The sequence below is a fragment of the Pagrus major genome, chromosome 22 (assembly GCF_040436345.1).
Source record: "Pagrus major chromosome 22, Pma_NU_1.0".
Taxonomy (NCBI): domain Eukaryota; kingdom Metazoa; phylum Chordata; class Actinopteri; order Spariformes; family Sparidae; genus Pagrus; species Pagrus major.
In genome coordinates, this window is record NC_133236.1 from 21,002,171 (window position 1) to 21,020,660 (window position 18,490).

Below are 18,490 nucleotides of genomic sequence, written 5' to 3' on the forward strand. Positions count from 1 at the left end.
TCCCAAGTACCCACAACTATTAATAGCCTCATTTTTTATAGGCACATGCCCACATCTTTTTTTTGTTTTTTTTAACACTGTGGTTGTCCAGGTGGGGCTCCTATTACATTAGAAATAGTTACTACACCGCACAGAAACACGATAAGTTGAGTTTTATTATATTTTATAATTCCTTCATATCTACAGTGTTGCATAAAGTACCCACAAGTCATACTTTAGTAAAAGTAAAGAGATTGTGTTAAAATGTTAATTTTGTAAAAATGAAAGTCAACCATATTAGTAGTACGTGAGCAAAAGTCTTAAAGTATCTGATATTAAATGTTTATTAGACCTGGCCAATTATCAGATGTGATATACAGCATTTTTTTTTTTTTTTTTTTTTAAATCTGATCGTCAATAAAATATGTTCATTTAAAAATGCACTCTGATGCTGCCTGCAATCAGAAAAGTAACTAAATTAATGTAGTGAGTATAAAGTATGATATTTGCCTCCAACATGTAGCTGAGTGTAAGTATAAAGTAGCATATAATGGATGTACTTGAGTATTACAAGTACTTAAGTACAGTACTTGAGCAAATATACTTAGTTACACTCCCTGGAGGCATAAATCAGGCATAAATCTACTTCATGTCTCTGATGGTGCAAAGGGCATTTTTGCCAAAAAGCTGTTTTTATTATTTCATACCATTAAATGCTGCAAATGCAATCATGATGATCAGATTTAACAACTAAATTAAGCTATGAAAGGCGTTTTTATGCAAGTGTGACTGGCATGAAAAGTTACAAGATCTTTTATTTTGAAAAATCGGAATGCGTTAAACCGGACGTCCGGAGTTTTATTTTACCTACCAAAACATTCACCTTAACTTCAGAGAGCCGTCGGGTAAGTTAGCAGGGAAACAGACGGTTTTAGGATGCTAAAGTTTGGTGAAAGTAGTCGTGAAAGTAATAAAGAGGAAACTTTTTAAAGTTTATATTGAATGTGTTCGTCATTCCGCTCGTTAACCATTATAATCGTTACCGCTGCTGTTTGGCTGCTCGAGACCTTGGTTAGTCTGAAGTTAGCTTGACCTGCTGCTCAGTATTAGCTCACGTTAAGTCAGAAAAAGCGTATGTAAAGATTTATTTTGGGGGGAAAAAATAATAGTCCCCTGCCGCTAGTGCAGATGCCTCGTTTGGAAAAGCCAAATGACAGAGGGACAAAAAGGTAAGACCGAAGCTACACTTTGAAGGAAACTGATGGAGATGTGTATCTACTAGTTCACCTCTCTGCTATTGCTAATTTAATTTACTGTCATTACATCATCAGTAAGCGACACAGTACATTCAAGATTGTAATTAAAATGCAGTAAAACACAATGTCAGGGCTCAGAAAAATCAGTTCAAGTGCAATATGAGGGGACATAGTTGACGTGACAGATGCAAAGTAATGCAACAATCTCATCACAGATCACACTTTCCACGCATGTGAACACAGGATGTTTATTAATGAGATTCAAATCTTGTGGTTGCCTAATGCAAGCTCTTTTTGTCCCTTGCTGTGCAAAACTTCAGACCAAAATTAGACTGGAAGTTTGTCCAGAGGTTGTGCAGCATCCAGAAGGTCCTGTTCCCATCATGGACCAGCCAGAGTGCTCTGATGTTTGGGACGCTGCTTGCTGTCACCCTAACAGGTAACTGCTGGAGCATGAAAAGCTACGAGTATGAAGTATAAAGTGTCACAACCAGGTGGCAATCGAATGAAATGTAGCTGAACTTGTTTGGTGTCGTTGATGACCCCTCATGTTGAGACACATGCGCTTCCTGTTGAACGCTGCTTTTTGTAGCATTGTAAAACCACACTTCAGATAACACAAGACTGCATACTATGTTTTTTTTCTGCTGATCTTTATCTCCCAGCGTTGCCTATTAATTTCCCTATGTTGCTTTACGAGTCTCTGAACGCTAACACATCTCTCTTCTGCCATCAGAGCAGCTGATCATTTACCAAGTGGGTGTCCTCCCCAGCCGCTTCTACAATGTGCTGGCAGACAAAGATTACTCCAGTTTCAAGAGTCTGGTGGGCACAGCTATGGTGCTCATTTTGGTCAACTCCACAGTAAGTTGAAGGAGCTGTGGGCGAGAGTAGAAGCTGACCTACATACTGACGATGGTAGCCACAGAGTTCAACCCCCTGGAGATGATTTTTACAATTTTACTGTACATGGAATTTGGTCTTTTACCAGTTTTTACTCTTCAGTTTGTGCTAACTCAGCTGCATGTCCTTCTTATCATGTGCCTTTGTGCCCAGCTCTGCTTCTGATTGGTCTGCAGACATAAGGTATTGATAAAAGTATCAGTACTGTCACTTCAAGATTAGGACTTCTAGAGTCTGCACCCTCAACAGCTTTCTGCGTATACATCATGTCAAACAGTGGTCAAAGTGAAGCTCAAATAATACACTTTTTTTTTTCTTGATGTGAGGCAAAATTTGATGCATCCTGCCGCACATTGTTACTCAAAACTCCAGGGTTGATAACACAAATATTACTGATCAAAAGGCTTATTCCAGGGTTCCTACGAATTATTGAAAAATATGGAAGTAATTTAGTTTACTTCCTCTTTGGGGCGAGAAGATGTTTGACAATGAAATATTGTTCAACTTTCTGCAGAGGCGTGCAGCCTGAAGGGCCACAATGGATAAATGCAGGTTTTACAACTCGAGGGCTGGTTTGACAACCTCAAATATAACGTCTGGTTCCCAGTACTGTACATTATTAATCTAAAGACAATTTTAGACATGTACTGGAACAAATGAAAAATCAGAGACATTGCTTCCTTGGTTTATTGTATGACGTGTCGGATTACACGGTAGTGACTTCACAAGGTCAGGACGACCTGACATGTCATTTTACAGCCGACAAACACTTGATCTCAATACTTGGATTTTGAACCTGAGTAATTGCACCTCTCTCACCTCTCACAATATTTAATTTATTCTGTGGAAACACATTCTACATCTGGTTTATTTTAGCTGTATGCTTTTTCTTATCTTTTCATCTAATTAATGTTTATTGTCTCTGTGTTACTTTTTCTTTCTAATTAACAAGTTGTCTCTCTCCTTATCCCAGTTAAAAAGTATCGACCAGTACATTTGCAACCAGATGTATGTCAGCTGGAGGAAGACACTAACTGAGAGCCTCCATAAAGCCTACTTCCAGGGACGAGTCTATTATACACTCAATGTACTCAGAGAGGACATAGACAACCCGTAAGCTTTACCAAGTGCATTTTCTTTATCTATTCATCACTATTTATGAGTGTGCAAATATAAATGTGTACTTTGTTTGTGTCCATGAATATCTATCATCTGAAGGATTTTGTATATAAAAACATTAGAATATCAGCATTAAGTTGTATAATTTGTTTGTTTTAATTTGTATATCTTTGTGTTTAACTTGTAGAGACCAGCGAATCAGTCAGGATGCAGAGAGGTTGTGTAAGCAGATGAGCACAATGGCCAGTCGTTTGATTGTGTCACCATTCACACTGACTTACTACACTTACCACTGCTTTTATAGGTGAGTTTGTGGAGCACTGTGGCAACACGTCGTGCACTGCAATAAGCCACACTCATACTATGTTGTACACCTACTCTGAAGCTAAAGTTAAAGGATCATCTGAGGCATACACATTGTTCTCATGCTATTATAGTTACAAACGTTTGCCATTGCCTTTTGCTAGATGTGAAACTATTTTTGCACCGTAAATCCAATGAAATGATTCTATAACTTTTATATCTTTAAGTATTATCTTTTTAAAGCCTGAGTGTTTCATTTGATTTAAACTTAAAAATTGTCTCTGACATAGTTTTTGCAGAAAAAAACTATTAATTAATAAGGGACTCCTATTCATACTTTATATGAATATGAAAATACTTTTCATTTCACTAGCTTATCTGGTCACAAGATGTCTCCTACTTCACTGTTTGGTCTGTTCTCAGTGTATGTCCAGTCAAGGCTTCAAGTTTCCACATTATACTTGTGTTGTGTTTTATGTTTGTTGAATATTGGACCAGGATTTGCTTCCAAAATATTTGTGATGTCACACATCATGCTCAACTTTAGGAAAGAACAGTTTTGATTGGAGGGGGAGTTTGTTTTGACTTTGTTTTCATGTATTTACCGTCTCCCTTTATCCGCGTCATGTTGTTTTAAAGCCTTATGTAAAGCACTCTGAATTGCCTTGTGTGTTTGCAGCACCGGCTGGATCGGTCCTGTCAGTATCTTTGGCTACTTTGTGATTGGGACCGTTGCCAATAAAATCCTCATGGGGCCGATCGTGTCGACTCTGTTTGAGCAAGAAAAACTAGAGGGAGACTTCAGGTAAGTTCAGTATGTAACTCCCGGTGTATCAAGCCACAGACACACATGTTTTGGTGTCAATAAGAACTTGAATGAATGACAGACAAGCAGAGAAGAAATGACTTAAATGTGTTTTCCCAACTTCAGCACAGTGGTTGGGTGTTCTGCCAGCTTTATAATAAATCCTTTCACTGTTTATTGTCAAGGAAGTCACTCCTTTGTCAAGAGGAAGTTTCTGTAGCCTTTGGCCCAGTGCCTGTTGCCTCTCAGGAAATAACACAGGATCTGCGTCAGCTATTAAAAAGAGGAATTATACTTTTATCTAAATGTCACAAGTTAAAACAATGTGATCACGGGAGTACAATGATGAAAAGTGTGTTAAATCTTTTGTTTCTCTAGATTCAAGCACATGCAGATCCGTGTCAATGCAGAGTCTGCCGCTTTTTACAGGTGAGGCACAAACACATGATTTATACATCAGAGTAAACCTTTTCTCATTTATTTAACTTTGTCTTGTGCAAATATCATATAAATCTGAATCGTTCTGACACACCAAATCACACCAATGTGTTTTTTAGAGCTGGTAAAGTGGAGCACATGAGGACTGACCGACGACTGCAGGCTCTGCTGCAAACTCAAAAGAGTCTAATAAACAAAGAGCTCTGGCTTTATAGTAAGAACATCCTATACAGCTGCAGTCACTGACCCATATTTTTTCATCATTTGCTTTGATTAAACTTGTCGAGTTAACCTCTGACCTCTCCTCTCTCAGTTGGGGTAAACACCTTCGACTACCTTGGAGGTTTCCTCAGCTACATTATAATCGCCATTCCCATCTTCACTGGTATCTATGATGGTCTCACTCCTGGTGAGCTCAGTGCACTCATCAGTAAGGTAGGCTTTTTTTTTTCCTTTTCCTGACTTTTGAGAACTCGTGCAGCTTTCTTCACATATACCCTTGAAGACCCTTAACACGGGTCAAATGACTGTGGTAGTCACGGATGTTTATTGGCTCCAGCACTGGAATTGTCACATGCTGCTTTCTTCAGTGACGCATTTGTGACATTGAACGTAACACACAAGAAATAAAAACAGGAGGGCAAACTGACCCACTGGCAATGGGAAAAGATCTAAAACATCTATTTTTGCGGGTTTACTTGCGTTTAAAAAAACATGCATATACAGGCATTTTTGTAAAAAATATTATTTTAACTACAACTAATATTACTAATTATTTTATCAATTTATCTGTCCCCAAAGGGCAAGTGTACATGCAGTAGTGACACAGAAACGCAGCGTAAAACAAAAAAACAAATCATATGAATGATATTGTAACAAAAGAATACCCTAATTTGAGCTGTCTCAAAATAAGTTAACTAGCATGTAAAAATAATAAATTCATAAAATAATTAAAATTTAATCCTGACCATTTTGTGCTCATGTTCCCATTTCCTCACAGTTTGAGAGATGCCAAAGGATACGAAGGGTTTGACATTAGAGATGTCTTAACTTGAATTTGTTGCTGATTCGACCACTAGGTGGCAGCAAAAGCTTTCTCTCCCGATAAACGTGTACAATTACATTCATGCTGAGTTCAAATGCCTGTTGTTAAAACAGATATCTAAATATATAAAGAAGTCTTTGATAGTTGTAGCATTAAATTCCTTTAGTTTGTTTTTCATGCTGTTGTCCGATGTGCCTTATTGTTACTGCCTTTTGTTCTTATTCAAACACTTGTCTTTTAATAATCTTGTCTCTTATTTACTCTCTGCTCTGGCTGTCCCTCTCCTTGTTCATATTCAGAACGCCTTTGTCTGCATCTACTTGATAAATGGCTTCACGCAGCTAATAGACCTGTCAACCACTCTGTCAGATGTGGCTGGATACACCCACAGGTATCACACTGCATGCTTAAAATCACTTCCTGGAGGACAGATGATGACAGCAGCATTTATGCATGCCGTCCAGCTTTCCATCAATGAATCTGTGTGTGTGTGTGTGTGCGTGTGTGTGTGGTCAGGATTGGGGAGCTGAGGGAGGTGATGGATGACATTCTACGCACGCAGTGTGACTATGACCCTGCATCAGGGGAAAGCTACGACTTTGACAGGTTTGTCTTCTGCAAGAAAGTACAGTTAAAGAGGTTTAAGTGAACAAACTGCACATTAAGTTAATGCTAATATGGGTACAATTAGATTACATTAACAAAAGACAAGTAAACCATAACAATCAATATGAAGTGCGTAAAACAAGCCTCTACATGTTCTTTGTTTTGTAATTTCTCCACGCAGTGACTTCAATGTCCACGGAGGCCCTGTGGACACCGCCTTCATCCTAGACCATCTTTCATACAAATCTCCTGACTCAGACCAGCTGCTGGTGGAAGATCTGAGTCTGAAAATCAGCCAGGGCGTTCATCTACTGGTGGTGGGGAACACAGGCACCGGCAAGACGTCACTACTGAGGGTCCTCAACCGACTCTGGGAGGCACACAGCGGTGAGAGAGCAGTGAGGCTCCTTTTATGATAGGAACTGATTAAAGTAAAGGTGTGGTGGCTCTAGTCTGGGCTGCAATAATAACCCCTGTAATTACCCCTTTGTATTATTTGAGAATAGAAATAGAGGAAAAATGTGCATGTCTGAAAATACTGTATCTATCCAGAGATATGTGGACATATTTTAAATTTTCATGATCTAGGGCAGATGGCAGCACTGTTTAAACTTTAATGACTGTAAAAAAAAAAAAAAAAAAGTAAAAGGATTGCCAAAAAAAACACTTGATTTTTAATATTTGCAAATATTAATAGCTTCATGACACCATCTTTCTCCTCAGGTTTTGTCCAGATGACCACATGTTTTGGGCCCAGAGGAACCCTCTTCCTGCCACAGAAACCTTACCTGACTGATGGCACGCTTCGTGAGCAGGTCGCTAAGTCTTTCATGTTGTTTTTCTTCAAGGGTTGTTTCTCTAAAGACACTGGTACTTGACAAATAATAAATATATGTGTGTAGATGCCATTCTTTTTGCAAGTTTACTGAACTCTACTAAAATAAAATAAATACATAAAAAGGATGAGATTGAATGAGGATTAACTGGAACTCTTTTCTCCAACAGGTGATCTACCCATTGAAGGATATTTATCCTGAATCAGGTATCAGATTTCTGATCTCTGTATATTACACAATGCAACCGTCAAAGGCTATAGATATTAATTCATTCAATCACAGTGAGTTGTTCGAGCAAGAAAACCTACCAAGTTACAAATTAATATAAAGTAGAGGTACAGAAAATGTTTGTAACAAGTAAATCTGGAGCACTAAAGCATCTCTAGTACATTCAACATTTTTAATGCATTGAAAGCCAAAGAAAAGCGTCTTATATAAAGTATACCATTAATATAGTAGATCGATGCACAACTTTTATATTTTCATCGATCTAAACTTGGGTCTTGGTTTCACTCTTAACTTTGTGTTGTTGAAATAATAATGTCAGTGCCCTTTTTTCAGGGTCAGTGGACGACAACAGAATTTTACAGTTCCTGGAACTAGCTGGAGTGGTGAGTGACTTTCAACAGTATATTGTTTCAAACTGAAATCTTCAATTTAAATTGTAAATCATTTTGAATTTGAACATGAATTAAACTTCTATCTGTGCTCCAGTCCAGTCTCCTGAAGCGGACAGGCGGGCTGGATGAAAGAGTGGACTGGAACTGGTAAGAGAAATAAAAGAAGACAAACATAATGACAAAGTGGAATAATAAATGTGTGTATTATTTGTTACTGTGCAGTAACACTTCTACCAATTTGCTACAAAGTGTTGCAGACTCTGAACTTGTCTTCCTCTGCAGGTATGACGTTCTGTCTCCGGGTGAAATGCAGCGTCTCTCCTTTGCTCGGCTCTTCTACCTGCAGCCCAAATATGCAGGTGTGCTCTTCTGGATTTCTGTAATGTATTCATGAAAATATCTGAGGTATTGAGACTTGAATGATTCTGACACAGCAGTTTCGGGGGAGCTGGTTTCGCCCACTGACTTTGAGTTTAAATTTAGCATTTCAGATGTAAAATATTAAGGTGTTTTCATCTTGTCCTATGTGTTAGAGGTGAACCAGATCTGAGCTCTCTTAAACTTTTATTTTTGTATTATTTTTTCCTTGCAGTGTTGGATGAGGCCACCAGTGCTTTGACGGAGGAGGCAGAAGCACAGCTGTACCGAACCTGTAAACAGCTCGGCATGACTTTGGTCAGTCTGGGACACCGTAGCAGCCTGGAGAAGGTTAGACTGAACACACGTGTCAGCCAGCTTTAATCTGAAAGAAGACTTGGTTTCACTTTAGGCCATTTTGCACCAAACAAAATGCATAAATTAGAAGAATTAATTAAGAAATCTGGAAACTACAACAAAATCTGAGCTCAAATTACTGTTGGAGACCAATTTTCTTACATTTTAACACTTACCTCCTCTTGCTTTTTTCCTCACATTTGTCTAAATCTATGAAGGATATGAACTCTTTCTTTCCGTTTCTCACAGTACCATGATGTCGAGTTGAAACTGTGTGGAGGAGGCCAGTGGGAGTTAACTAAGTTAAAAGGAGGCAGCGGGAGCTTAAATCTCAGAGAAGAAGCCACGTGACTGCTGAGCCATGTCTTTGACATTCTGGACATGCAGGAAGCATCAACGTGGGAGACGTAGCAAAAAACACTCCTCAGTTACTAACACGCAAGTGTCCTTAAACAAGGTGCTTTAAAACCTAGTTCCTCCAGTGGAGGTGGCTAACTGTACGCATCCAGTTTGTACGTATTTATGTATGTATTCATGTAGGCGGGCATTTTAGGAGGATAACATTTGTCTAGCTTGGTGAGTAGAATACAAAGTTAAGAAAATGAAAGAGGTTGCAACATTTTTCCACACAAGATGGCGGTTTGGAGTACGCTTGTTGCCAAAATGTCCGTAACCCAAAGACTTTGCCAAATAAATCATGATATTAAAGCAGGAAAGAAAAGGGACACTCCATAAGACTCCATAAATGTGCTTTTATGTGAGATTACATTTGTTTACTGTGTTATGATTACAATCACTACATCAGAATATTTTATAATAAAAACACACAATGTTGTGTTCTTTGTATCTCATATCAAAAGCAGAGTTGTAGCTGTTTTATAATTGTTTACTTGATTTCATTAAAATGTCATATGTACAATAAAAAAACAAACAATATTTGGCCTAAGTCTGGTCGAGTGAAATCGGCAAGCAAAGCTTTCATCTTCCTGTTTCGTAAGACACATCATCATCATTGCTGTTGTTGTTGACCACAGAGCTCTCTGTGACCTTGGATGATCTCTTGGACTGCGGCAGGATCATCCAGCGTGCTGAGGTCACCCAACCCGTTCAAATCTCGCTCCACCACTTTGCGCAGCACCCGCCGCATTATCTTACCCGAGCGTGTTTTTGGCAGACGACGGACGAACTGTGAGAATGACCAAAAAATACAAATTGACTGAGTACAAGTTGGTCTTAACTGTTAGTCTTAAATTTGTATTTAAAGTTTTAACAAACTTTTGACAGAATTACCTGGATGTAGTCTGGACAGGCGTACTTTGCGATCTTTTTAGACACCATGTCATTTAGCAGTCGGGACAGGTCTGTCTCTTGAACGTCCACATCCTTTTTCAGCACCACAAAGGTATAAACTCCTGACGACACAGAGAGAACAGTCTTTACTATGATGGAAGATCGTGATGTGCGAACACATGTTTTGATACTGAAATAGATTTCTTGCTCACCTTGTCCTTTGATGTCATGCGAGTATCCTATGCATGCAGACTCGGCCACAGCAGGGCACTGATTCTGTTACAGAAATCACAATCGTCAGTATACTTTGTATGAAAATATTGCAAAAAAAACAAACAATACCAGTGGTTATAGACTAAATTTAGTGTGATCTTCTAGACAGAAGTTACCATCACACTAGTGTCAATAAATGTAGCAAACAATGTTCAAAGACATTAAAAATAATCAGACAGTACCACCACATCCTCTATCTCTGCTGTCCCAATCCTGTGACCGCTCACGTTGATGACATCATCAAGGCGACCAGTGATCTGGTAATACCCCTCCTTAGAGCGATATGCGCCATCGCCAGTAAAGAAGTAACCTGTTGGCACAAAGATAAAAAGGATTTAGAGACTGTGACCTTACAAAAACAAGTTCAGAGAACACATTGTCCTTGAACACATAGTACTGTACCAGGATAAGGCTGACAGTAGGTCTCAATGTATCTCTGGTGGTTGTTATGAATTGTTCGAGCCATACCGGGCCAAGGCTGAGATATACACAGAGCTCCAGATGTGTGGTTGGAAGTCAGGACTTCTCCCTGAAGGGAGTTAATGAAAGAAAACAAGAATAACAAAATAATAACTGAGCCATATACTAATATCTTTGGTAAGAGATCAAAAATGATCTAAAATCTAACAACTAGATAATATAAGACTGTTACAAAACCTATAATATATTCCTTTCAAAATGACAGAAAACAATTAGAGTGTCACATTAAACTGTGAATATCGAATCCTCAAAACGCTGCGTGTGGATGTGTGTTAGTGTGTGTTTTTGTTGCAAGGCAGGACGAGAGATCAGCTCAGAGACACCGCTCCAACTGTCTGCACAATCTGTGCAACTGCAATAGCCACAAAGTAGCATGACAGATTTTTAATATGGAGTTTGGCACGCACAGAGCGGGACTGACGGGTGGGAGCAGGGTGGGTATCAAAAGTGACACAGCTGGTGACTGTTTTATAATCCTAATCTGACCCTCCCTGCGGGCCGTTCCCAGCCATCCAATATTTGCAGCGACGGCACGCTACACACACACACTCACACACACATTAACACACACATGGATGAGCGCTACACACCTCAGTGTCCATGAGGACGGGCTTAATGCCAAAGAAAGGTCTCATAGCCATCCCTGGGACAATCTCTGCGTCTGGGTCGGACGGCCTCGGGCTGATGCAGATGCCACCTGTCTCTGAGAACACAGAGCACAACAAGGCAGATTATAAAACTGGTAATAATTTGTATTTTCTTCTCAACAAATCAACTTTCAGTTTAATTGACCTCCATACCTCTGTCTGTCGCACTTTTAAATGGTCAAGACCAGATTAATATAGTGTAAAAAGTGGTGTACCAGGAATATGAACTGAGAAAGAGTGGGAAAAGTCAAATGAAAAGTGAAAGGAGCAGAGAGAGAGTAGAAAATAAATGACAGTGCCAGCTAATGGTTTGTAAATCTAGCGTAAGCCCTTCTCGTTGCTACAGATGTAGATTGTGGAATTACAGCCATAGAAGTAAATTAAATGCAATTAGGTTTGCCTGGACCTCAGGGACCCTGGTAATCCTCCTGGTGGTGTTGGTGGCACCAGAGCCGGAGCGAGCAGAGGGGCCCCGTTATAAAGTAGGACACAACAGATGATCCCACAATAGCATTAGCAACTGGCATCCTGTTCAGATCAACTGTAACCGTGAGACTTCAGGACTGAACCCAACCCCCCTCCACCCCAAAAAATCCAGCTTACAACCTGGAACACAGCAGAATAACATTTCCCACCCTGAGCGTGACATCAGGGGAAAATGGCCACTGTGTGAATATGGTAAATTTCTTATACTTCCTTATACCTAAAAGTAAGAATTTAAACTTGTTGATACCAGTGTATATTAATATTTTTTCATTTTTTGCTTCAGAGCTCTTCCCCCTCTTGTCCTCCTGCATCCTCTCACCTCTCCAGTCCTGTATGATCCAACATGGAGGCCGTATGCCAACTGCGGATCAAAATCTAATTTTCTCTCTAAACAGGCTACTTGCTCCCAGATCAACCAAATGGCATTTTATGAATAATGCCACTTAGTCCTAATTGGAAACACTGGTCCAGGAGAGTAACATAATAATATAATCCTTTTTGCTGAAGTAGGGTATTTGGGTCATATCTGTGTCTGTAATTCTCAAGCTCATGATGCTCTGATGTTTAATTATCAGCAATTAATTATAGACTTTTGCCATGTGTATGGTAATTAACGCAGCTTTGCTCCATTTGGTCATTACTCAATCTAATTTGAAGGGGCCGAGGATGAAACGCATAATGTCAGTCGGGTCCTGTGTTCATCCGCAAATTTGATTTTATTAGCGAAATCAGCTGATTTTAAACATGTTGTCATTATGTCCAATCGTAAGCTACTTTTAGAGGATAGTAGTTATTTTGTAGTGACATCAGCGGTTATACAACGGTGAAGGACGATTCAGCTGCAAGTCCCCGCAATGTACTCAATTTACACAGTCAGTATTTAGTTTCTGTTTCGCTGTTATCTTGCTTCATAGTTTTGAAGAGGCAGATCTATCATCTGATCTATCATGCTGTGTTGAAGACGACTTGAAACTAGAGATTAAAACCATAAACTCATTAGTAACCTCCTTATTAAGGTAATAAATCAAGTGAGAAGTGGGGTCATTCGCTCATAAGCTTACATAATCAGACTTCTTTTTGAAACCAGTGGAGTCACCCCCTGCTGGCAATTAGAAAAAAATGCAGTTTTAAGGCATATGAAAGACTCATCTGATAGTGGTAAGTACACAGACTGATCCATTTTGTTACATAACATCTGTATTCTGTGGTTAAACATGTCCAAAACAAAGCTTCTGTGACCCTTTTGACAAAAAACAAAACAAAAACAGGGAAGAAATTATTGCAATCTGCATTCCTCTCCACAGTCTTGGTGTTAAAGTTGACTGTTGTTATTGCTCAATATCAAGACACAGAGGTTGAGATTGAGTTCATGCCTCTGGTTTCCTCTGCTGATCCCGAACTCAGATGTTTTTAGTCTGAGAGGAAAACATCTGGTTTGCTCTGGAAGTCCAGAGGGGATAAAATCTTTGTGTGTGTGTGTGTGTGCGTGCGCGCGATAGTGTGTAGTATTGTGTATGTATACGCGCACAGGACCACAGTTACAATGTTATGTAACACTGTTATTGTTGGGAGGACGGAGCAGACTGCTCTCCCCTTCAAGACTGACGGATGGGCCTGCAGACGTGGCTGTTTGAGGAAGAGCTTGTGAACTTAACTGCCCTTCGTGGGGGGATTGTGATGTAATGCTATTATTAACACTTACAGTATGGCAGACTAAACATCGTTCAGCGTGAGACATTTGATTTGGTTAGTTAGTGATGACGTAGCACAAGAAAGAGAGACTCAAGCACTAAAAGTCATCGTTTTTTTTAGGATTTGTTGGCCACTGTTGATAAACAAACCATTTAAAGCAGGCGGCCAGAAATGTCCTCAACACAGCAAAATAAGAAAATACAGAGCGAGGGTGGAGTCTCTGCAGATACAGACGCTGCCAAACACTTCTAGTAGGTCACAAGTGATGACTGAGAGAGATTACATTTGTATGAGTCTATTCATTATTTGGATTTTAGGAAAATCCTTCAGATTACACAGCAATCCTAAAACTTAAATTACCCAGTTTTACTATATGTAGCTGCCATTTAGCGTTGATAGATTACTCAATGAGGGATTAGCTGACTAACAGGAAAATAAATAATTTTAATAATCAATTAATAATTTTAGTCGTTCGTGTAGTCATGTAAGACTTTCATTGTTACTTCCAGCTTCCAGTATTTGGATTAGTTCATCTATAGCACCATAATTATGTCTACATTTGAATTTCTTCAATAATTTAGGTTATGACTAAACTTCAACAACAATTAACTCAAATTATTTACGAATATACGAAATATCAGTTTTGGCATAATATCAATGTTTTGTGTTGGAGATATTAGCATGCTAACCAGCTAGCCCCAGCCCGTCATGGTACCAAGCTCCGGTGCTAGTGGTGTAAACACTAATACATTCCTGGTGCTTGGAGCTCCCAGTCCAGCCCACTAGATGCACAGCTAACTGAGCTAACTAGCTAACGCCAACGGCTGTCAGCGGTCACTCTGGTGAAATGCTGCCTGCTGTTAGTTTTGAGTATGAATTACAGGTGGACAATTCTTACATACTGCACATTTAATACTACTGTTAGCATGCTAACATGCTGAACTAAAATGGTGAACATGGAAAACATTATACCTGCACATTAGCATCGTCATTGTGAGCATATTAGCACTCCTGAGTACAGCATCACAGAATTTGCGAACATGGCTGTGAACAATAGCTAATAAATTCCACATTTCAGTGAATAACAGTTACCAGTTTGCCACCAGGTGTCCACCACAGGGCAGCGTCCGTCCCCAACCACTCTGTGGTACCACTCCCACGCTTCAGTGTTGATGGGCTCACCCACTGCACACAGACAAGGTCAGCTTCAATCATATAACGTAGTCGTTATACATATTTTTTTTTCAAAACAAATTGTAAATCGACGATGCAGGCAGACCAGGCTTCAATGAGACAGAAGAGTTTCTGTAAATAAAAAACACATCTGTGTTGGTTAAGAGGAGGATTTACATTCTTACTGTTAAGCTTTGTGTTTTAACACATAAGCTTCATGTGTCAGGGGAACAGGTGTGTGTATGTGTGTGTGAGATCTTGCGGCGTGCTGGGCTTTGCTGTGGACACTGTGGATCACTGAGGCATGTTGACATACCAGCCAGGATTGACTTTCAATATACTTTAAGTATGTAACACGTGTGTGTGCTTAGAGGAAAGGAATTTGTCTGGTAACTCTCCGGTACATAAAACACTGTCGACCATTAGAGTGAAGTTTTTACATGAGTAACATTTTAAACATAAATATCCACCCTAACGTATGGTGGGGTCGAAACTGAACTGGGAATTCGTGTTGTTGATTGTGTTACTTGTTGCAAAAAGGGTGGGTGAGCTCTTGTGCAGATAACAATATATCCAAGCATCATGTTTGGCGTACCAGAGCCGAGAGTTTTGAGGGTGGAGCGGTCGTATTTGTGCACCCACTGGTCTCCATACTTGAGCAGCAGGCGGATCGCCGTGGGAGCTCCGTAAAACTGGTTAATCTTGAGTCTCTGGACCATCTCCCAGTACCTTCCTGAGATCAAAACACACCTAAGTTAGCATGGTCCAAAGAGATGATATTGAGATTAGATTGAAGCTGTAGCCTGAGAAGGGAAGACAAACATCAGACAGATTTGAACCCTTCACAGTGTTGCTGAGAAGAGTTTCTCCTTGACAGTAACAAGGTGTGTGTGCTGACACATACGATGACTGTGTCCTGACTCCCTGTGTTTACAGAAGTCCTAATTTTAGTGTGGACGGGCCAAGTTCAAGTTCAGAAGTAAACGGTTATTCATAGGCAGAGGCAGAAGCATGCAGAGCTCCTGGCTGAGGACGGGAATACTTAAAGGGTGCGTGTCAACAAGCTTTACACAGCACATAACATTCATATTAACAAGGCAACAAAAATGTCATTATAATGATTGTTTTAGAGCTAATAAAACACCCTTTGGTGAATAAAGTTTTATTTTTATTCTGAATTTGTCTGTGGTGATGTTCACACCTGGGTCGGGGTAAATGGGAGTGCTCTCAAACAGGACGGTGGTCCCCCCGTTGGCCAGGGGCCCGTAGACGCTGTAGCTGTGTCCTGTTATCCAGCCGATATCTGCCACGCAGCCGAACACGTCTCCGTCATGGTAGCTGAAGACGTACTGGTGATGAGAGGAAAGATTTATGTGACAATTGGATAAAAAAAGAAGGTGATAGGATATTTAGTTTCCTTCTATACTCCTAAATAACCCATTTATTGACAGAAACTTAGGAAGGCTGTATTCTCGATTCTGGAGCAAGATCCTGGTCAACTTTTACAGAGGAGCAATAGAAAGCATCCTGACTGTAAACTTCAATAAGTGGCATGGTTTGTGGACGGCCGAGGACAGGAAGCTGGTGATTAAAACCATGATTAAACGCCATACAGAAGCTTTACACTGCTTGATAAAAGACAACACAGGTCGAGCCTGATGTTTACCCGGTGTGTGAGCGCGGCGTACAGCAGGTAACCAGCCTGAGTGTGGACGAGTCCTTTAGGCTTCCCTGTGCTGCCTGATGTGTAGAGCAGGAACAAGACGTCCTCACTGTCCATGACAGCCGGCTCACACACCACGTCCTCCGTTAGCATCTCCTGCACAACACAGCGAATTTCAAGGATTATTTGTCAAAAATCGCATTTAGTAACAGCAGCTTAGTTACTGAACGACAAGAGAACAAACTTTATTGCTTTTTCTTGTTAAAACATCATCATCATAATGTTTAAGCAGCTCTGCGCTTTCACTTGTATCACAGGATCTTCCTCAGCAGATGAAGTCTGTCCAAGTGTGGATCTTCAAATTTCCATTTTTGTTCTGCTGAGGAAGACTATGTGATAGAAAGCTCCAGAACAGCTACTAATGGACCTGCTGGTGAGACTGCTCGACAAAAGTGCTGAAATATTTAACCAAATAATGTCTTATTGGCATAAAATATCAGAAAACTTAAGTTTCATGGCGATATCTAATACCCATCGGCACAGATTGTGTTTCTGCTCTCTCACCTCCTCCATGGCGACATCCCTGGCTGTCATGGCGACAGGATTCTCTGTTCTCATAGCAACTAACACCTGCTGTACCGTCGGGCAGCTGTCGACAGCTGTATCCACCGTCTTCTTCAGCTCGATGACCTTTCCCCCTCTGACGCCCTGGTTCACTGTGATGACGGTGCTGGACTGGGCTGAAACGATGAATTGATTATCAAGAAAGTTGGTGATTAATCAACTAATCGATTAATCGACTAATCGTTGCAGCTCTAGTCGAGACTTTAAACACTAAAATACTCTGCAGTCACACTGTCTCACCGTCCCTGATTCGATCTGCGAGGGCCTCGGCGCTGAACCCGGCGAACACCACGTTGTGCGCCGCACCGATTCGGGCGCAGGCCAACATGGACGCCACGGCCAGAGGACAAGGAGGCATGTAGATGGTGACACAGTCCCCCTTCTTCACGCCACGCCGCCTCAACAGGTTGCCAAGGCGACATGTCATCTCCAGTAGCTGCCTGTAGAGAGATATCCATGAAACATACAACTAAAGAAGGAGACACACACTCACATGCTAAATCCAACCTGCTGACCTGTAGGTGACCTTGACCTCTGACCCCGGTTCATCTCTCTCCCAGATCAGGGCCACCTTCTCAGGACAGGTGTGCACGTGGCGGTCCAGGCAGTTCACTGATACACACAGGCAGAAAATTATATATCACATCAGTTTGGTGCATTCAAGGTATTCTTTGGATGGAAATGCTGACAGCGGTGATGCATTCACTGCCTCTGTTTTATTTATAAGTGTTCCTCAAAAAAGCAGCCTGGAAAACTGTGAGTCAGGAGGAAATAAAATCTTCTGCTTAAAAGACTGACTAAATAATAAACAATACATCCAAGTACTGGTCTGATTCTGATCAAAAGTGAAAGTAATCTTACCGGACACATTCAGCTTTCCTCCCTCAAACCACTTGATCCTGCCCCGGCTCAGATCACAGTCCTGGACCGTATGGAAGGGACTGATCCAGCTCAGTCTGTGACGCGCCACGGCGGCCCAGAAGCTCTCACCGTTGGAGACGGAAAACTCCTGCAGCGCCGAGCGGTCCGACAGCCCCTCAAACCCCGCAGCCTCCGGCATGAAGGCCGCGACATGAAACCTCCTGCGACCCTCAACATGGAAATAAGAGCTGAAGACGCGACGGGTGAAGGAAGAAACGACGCGCGTTGAAGCGCATCCGCAGGGCAGCCACATCATGGTAGTGAAAGTATTGTGAGCGACTCGGGGTCGTGTTTGCAGAGCATTTCCGAGTGTTTAAGCAATTTTAGAAGTTACCCTGATAAGAGACGGGAATAAAGTTGGAAACTCCAGAGAGGAAGGGCCGGAGGAGTGATGCGTAAAAAGGGCGGTACAAACCGTCCTGTGTCGACGCTTTTCTTGTGAGGGACAGCACTCTGCAGCTGATTTCAACATCAGTTGCAAAAGAGAACTTTCACTTGTGCAACAAGCAGAAGTTTGACATGTTTCAAGAGATAAAACCACCCAGTTCTGAACAGTAACTTGTATCTGATATGTTTATTCCACAAAAAAGTTTGACCACCCTCATAAATATTCTTAA

At 40.8% G+C, this 18,490-nt stretch overlaps 2 protein-coding genes across 2 annotated transcripts; one reads left to right on the forward strand and one right to left on the reverse strand.

Annotated features, from left to right (window-relative positions):
• Window positions 1-831: 831 nt before the first annotated feature.
• On the forward strand, window positions 832-9,560 carry abcd4 (ATP-binding cassette, sub-family D (ALD), member 4). Its single transcript, XM_073492731.1, has 19 exons — window positions 832-1,208; window positions 1,556-1,674; window positions 1,972-2,099; window positions 3,112-3,251; window positions 3,445-3,561; window positions 4,240-4,365; window positions 4,744-4,794; window positions 4,923-5,017; window positions 5,117-5,238; window positions 6,148-6,239; window positions 6,365-6,454; window positions 6,636-6,841; window positions 7,178-7,269; window positions 7,460-7,496; window positions 7,852-7,901; window positions 8,005-8,057; window positions 8,193-8,269; window positions 8,503-8,618; window positions 8,874-9,560. Exons 1-19 carry the CDS (start codon window positions 1,168-1,170, stop codon window positions 8,973-8,975), a joined length of 1,854 nt encoding a protein of 617 aa, XP_073348832.1. The 5' UTR covers window positions 832-1,167; the 3' UTR covers window positions 8,976-9,560.
• On the reverse strand, window positions 9,341-18,190 carry acss1 (acyl-CoA synthetase short chain family member 1). Its single transcript, XM_073492730.1, has 14 exons — window positions 17,814-18,190; window positions 17,468-17,564; window positions 17,193-17,392; window positions 16,893-17,068; window positions 16,332-16,484; window positions 15,867-16,014; window positions 15,261-15,398; window positions 14,585-14,677; window positions 11,258-11,370; window positions 10,590-10,716; window positions 10,370-10,497; window positions 10,127-10,190; window positions 9,915-10,036; window positions 9,341-9,810 (listed from the first exon to the last, which is right to left on the reverse strand). The coding sequence occupies exons 1-14, from the start codon at window positions 18,127-18,129 to the stop codon at window positions 9,634-9,636; spliced, it is 2,052 nt and encodes a 683-aa protein (XP_073348831.1). The 5' UTR covers window positions 18,130-18,190; the 3' UTR covers window positions 9,341-9,633.
• Between the last annotated feature and the right edge of the window lie 300 nt (window positions 18,191-18,490).

Coding starts and splice junctions, on each gene's coding strand:
- acss1 (XM_073492730.1), bottom strand. CDS start 18,129: ATGATGTGGCTGCCCTGCGGATGCGCTTCAACGCGCGTCGTTTCTTCC. Junction 17,393..17,467: donor GAGGTCAAGGTCACCTACAG/GTCAGCAGGTTG, acceptor ATCTCTCTACAG/GCAGCTACTGGAGATGACAT. Junction 10,717..11,257: donor CCGTCCTCATGGACACTGAG/GTGTGTAGCGCT, acceptor AACTCCCTTCAG/GGAGAAGTCCTGACTTCCAA.
- abcd4 (XM_073492731.1), top strand. CDS start 1,168: ATGCCTCGTTTGGAAAAGCCAAATGACAGAGGGACAAAAAG. Junction 1,675..1,971: donor GCTTGCTGTCACCCTAACAG/GTAACTGCTGGA, acceptor TTCTGCCATCAG/AGCAGCTGATCATTTACCAA. Junction 6,842..7,177: donor ACTCTGGGAGGCACACAGCG/GTGAGAGAGCAG, acceptor CTTTCTCCTCAG/GTTTTGTCCAGATGACCACA.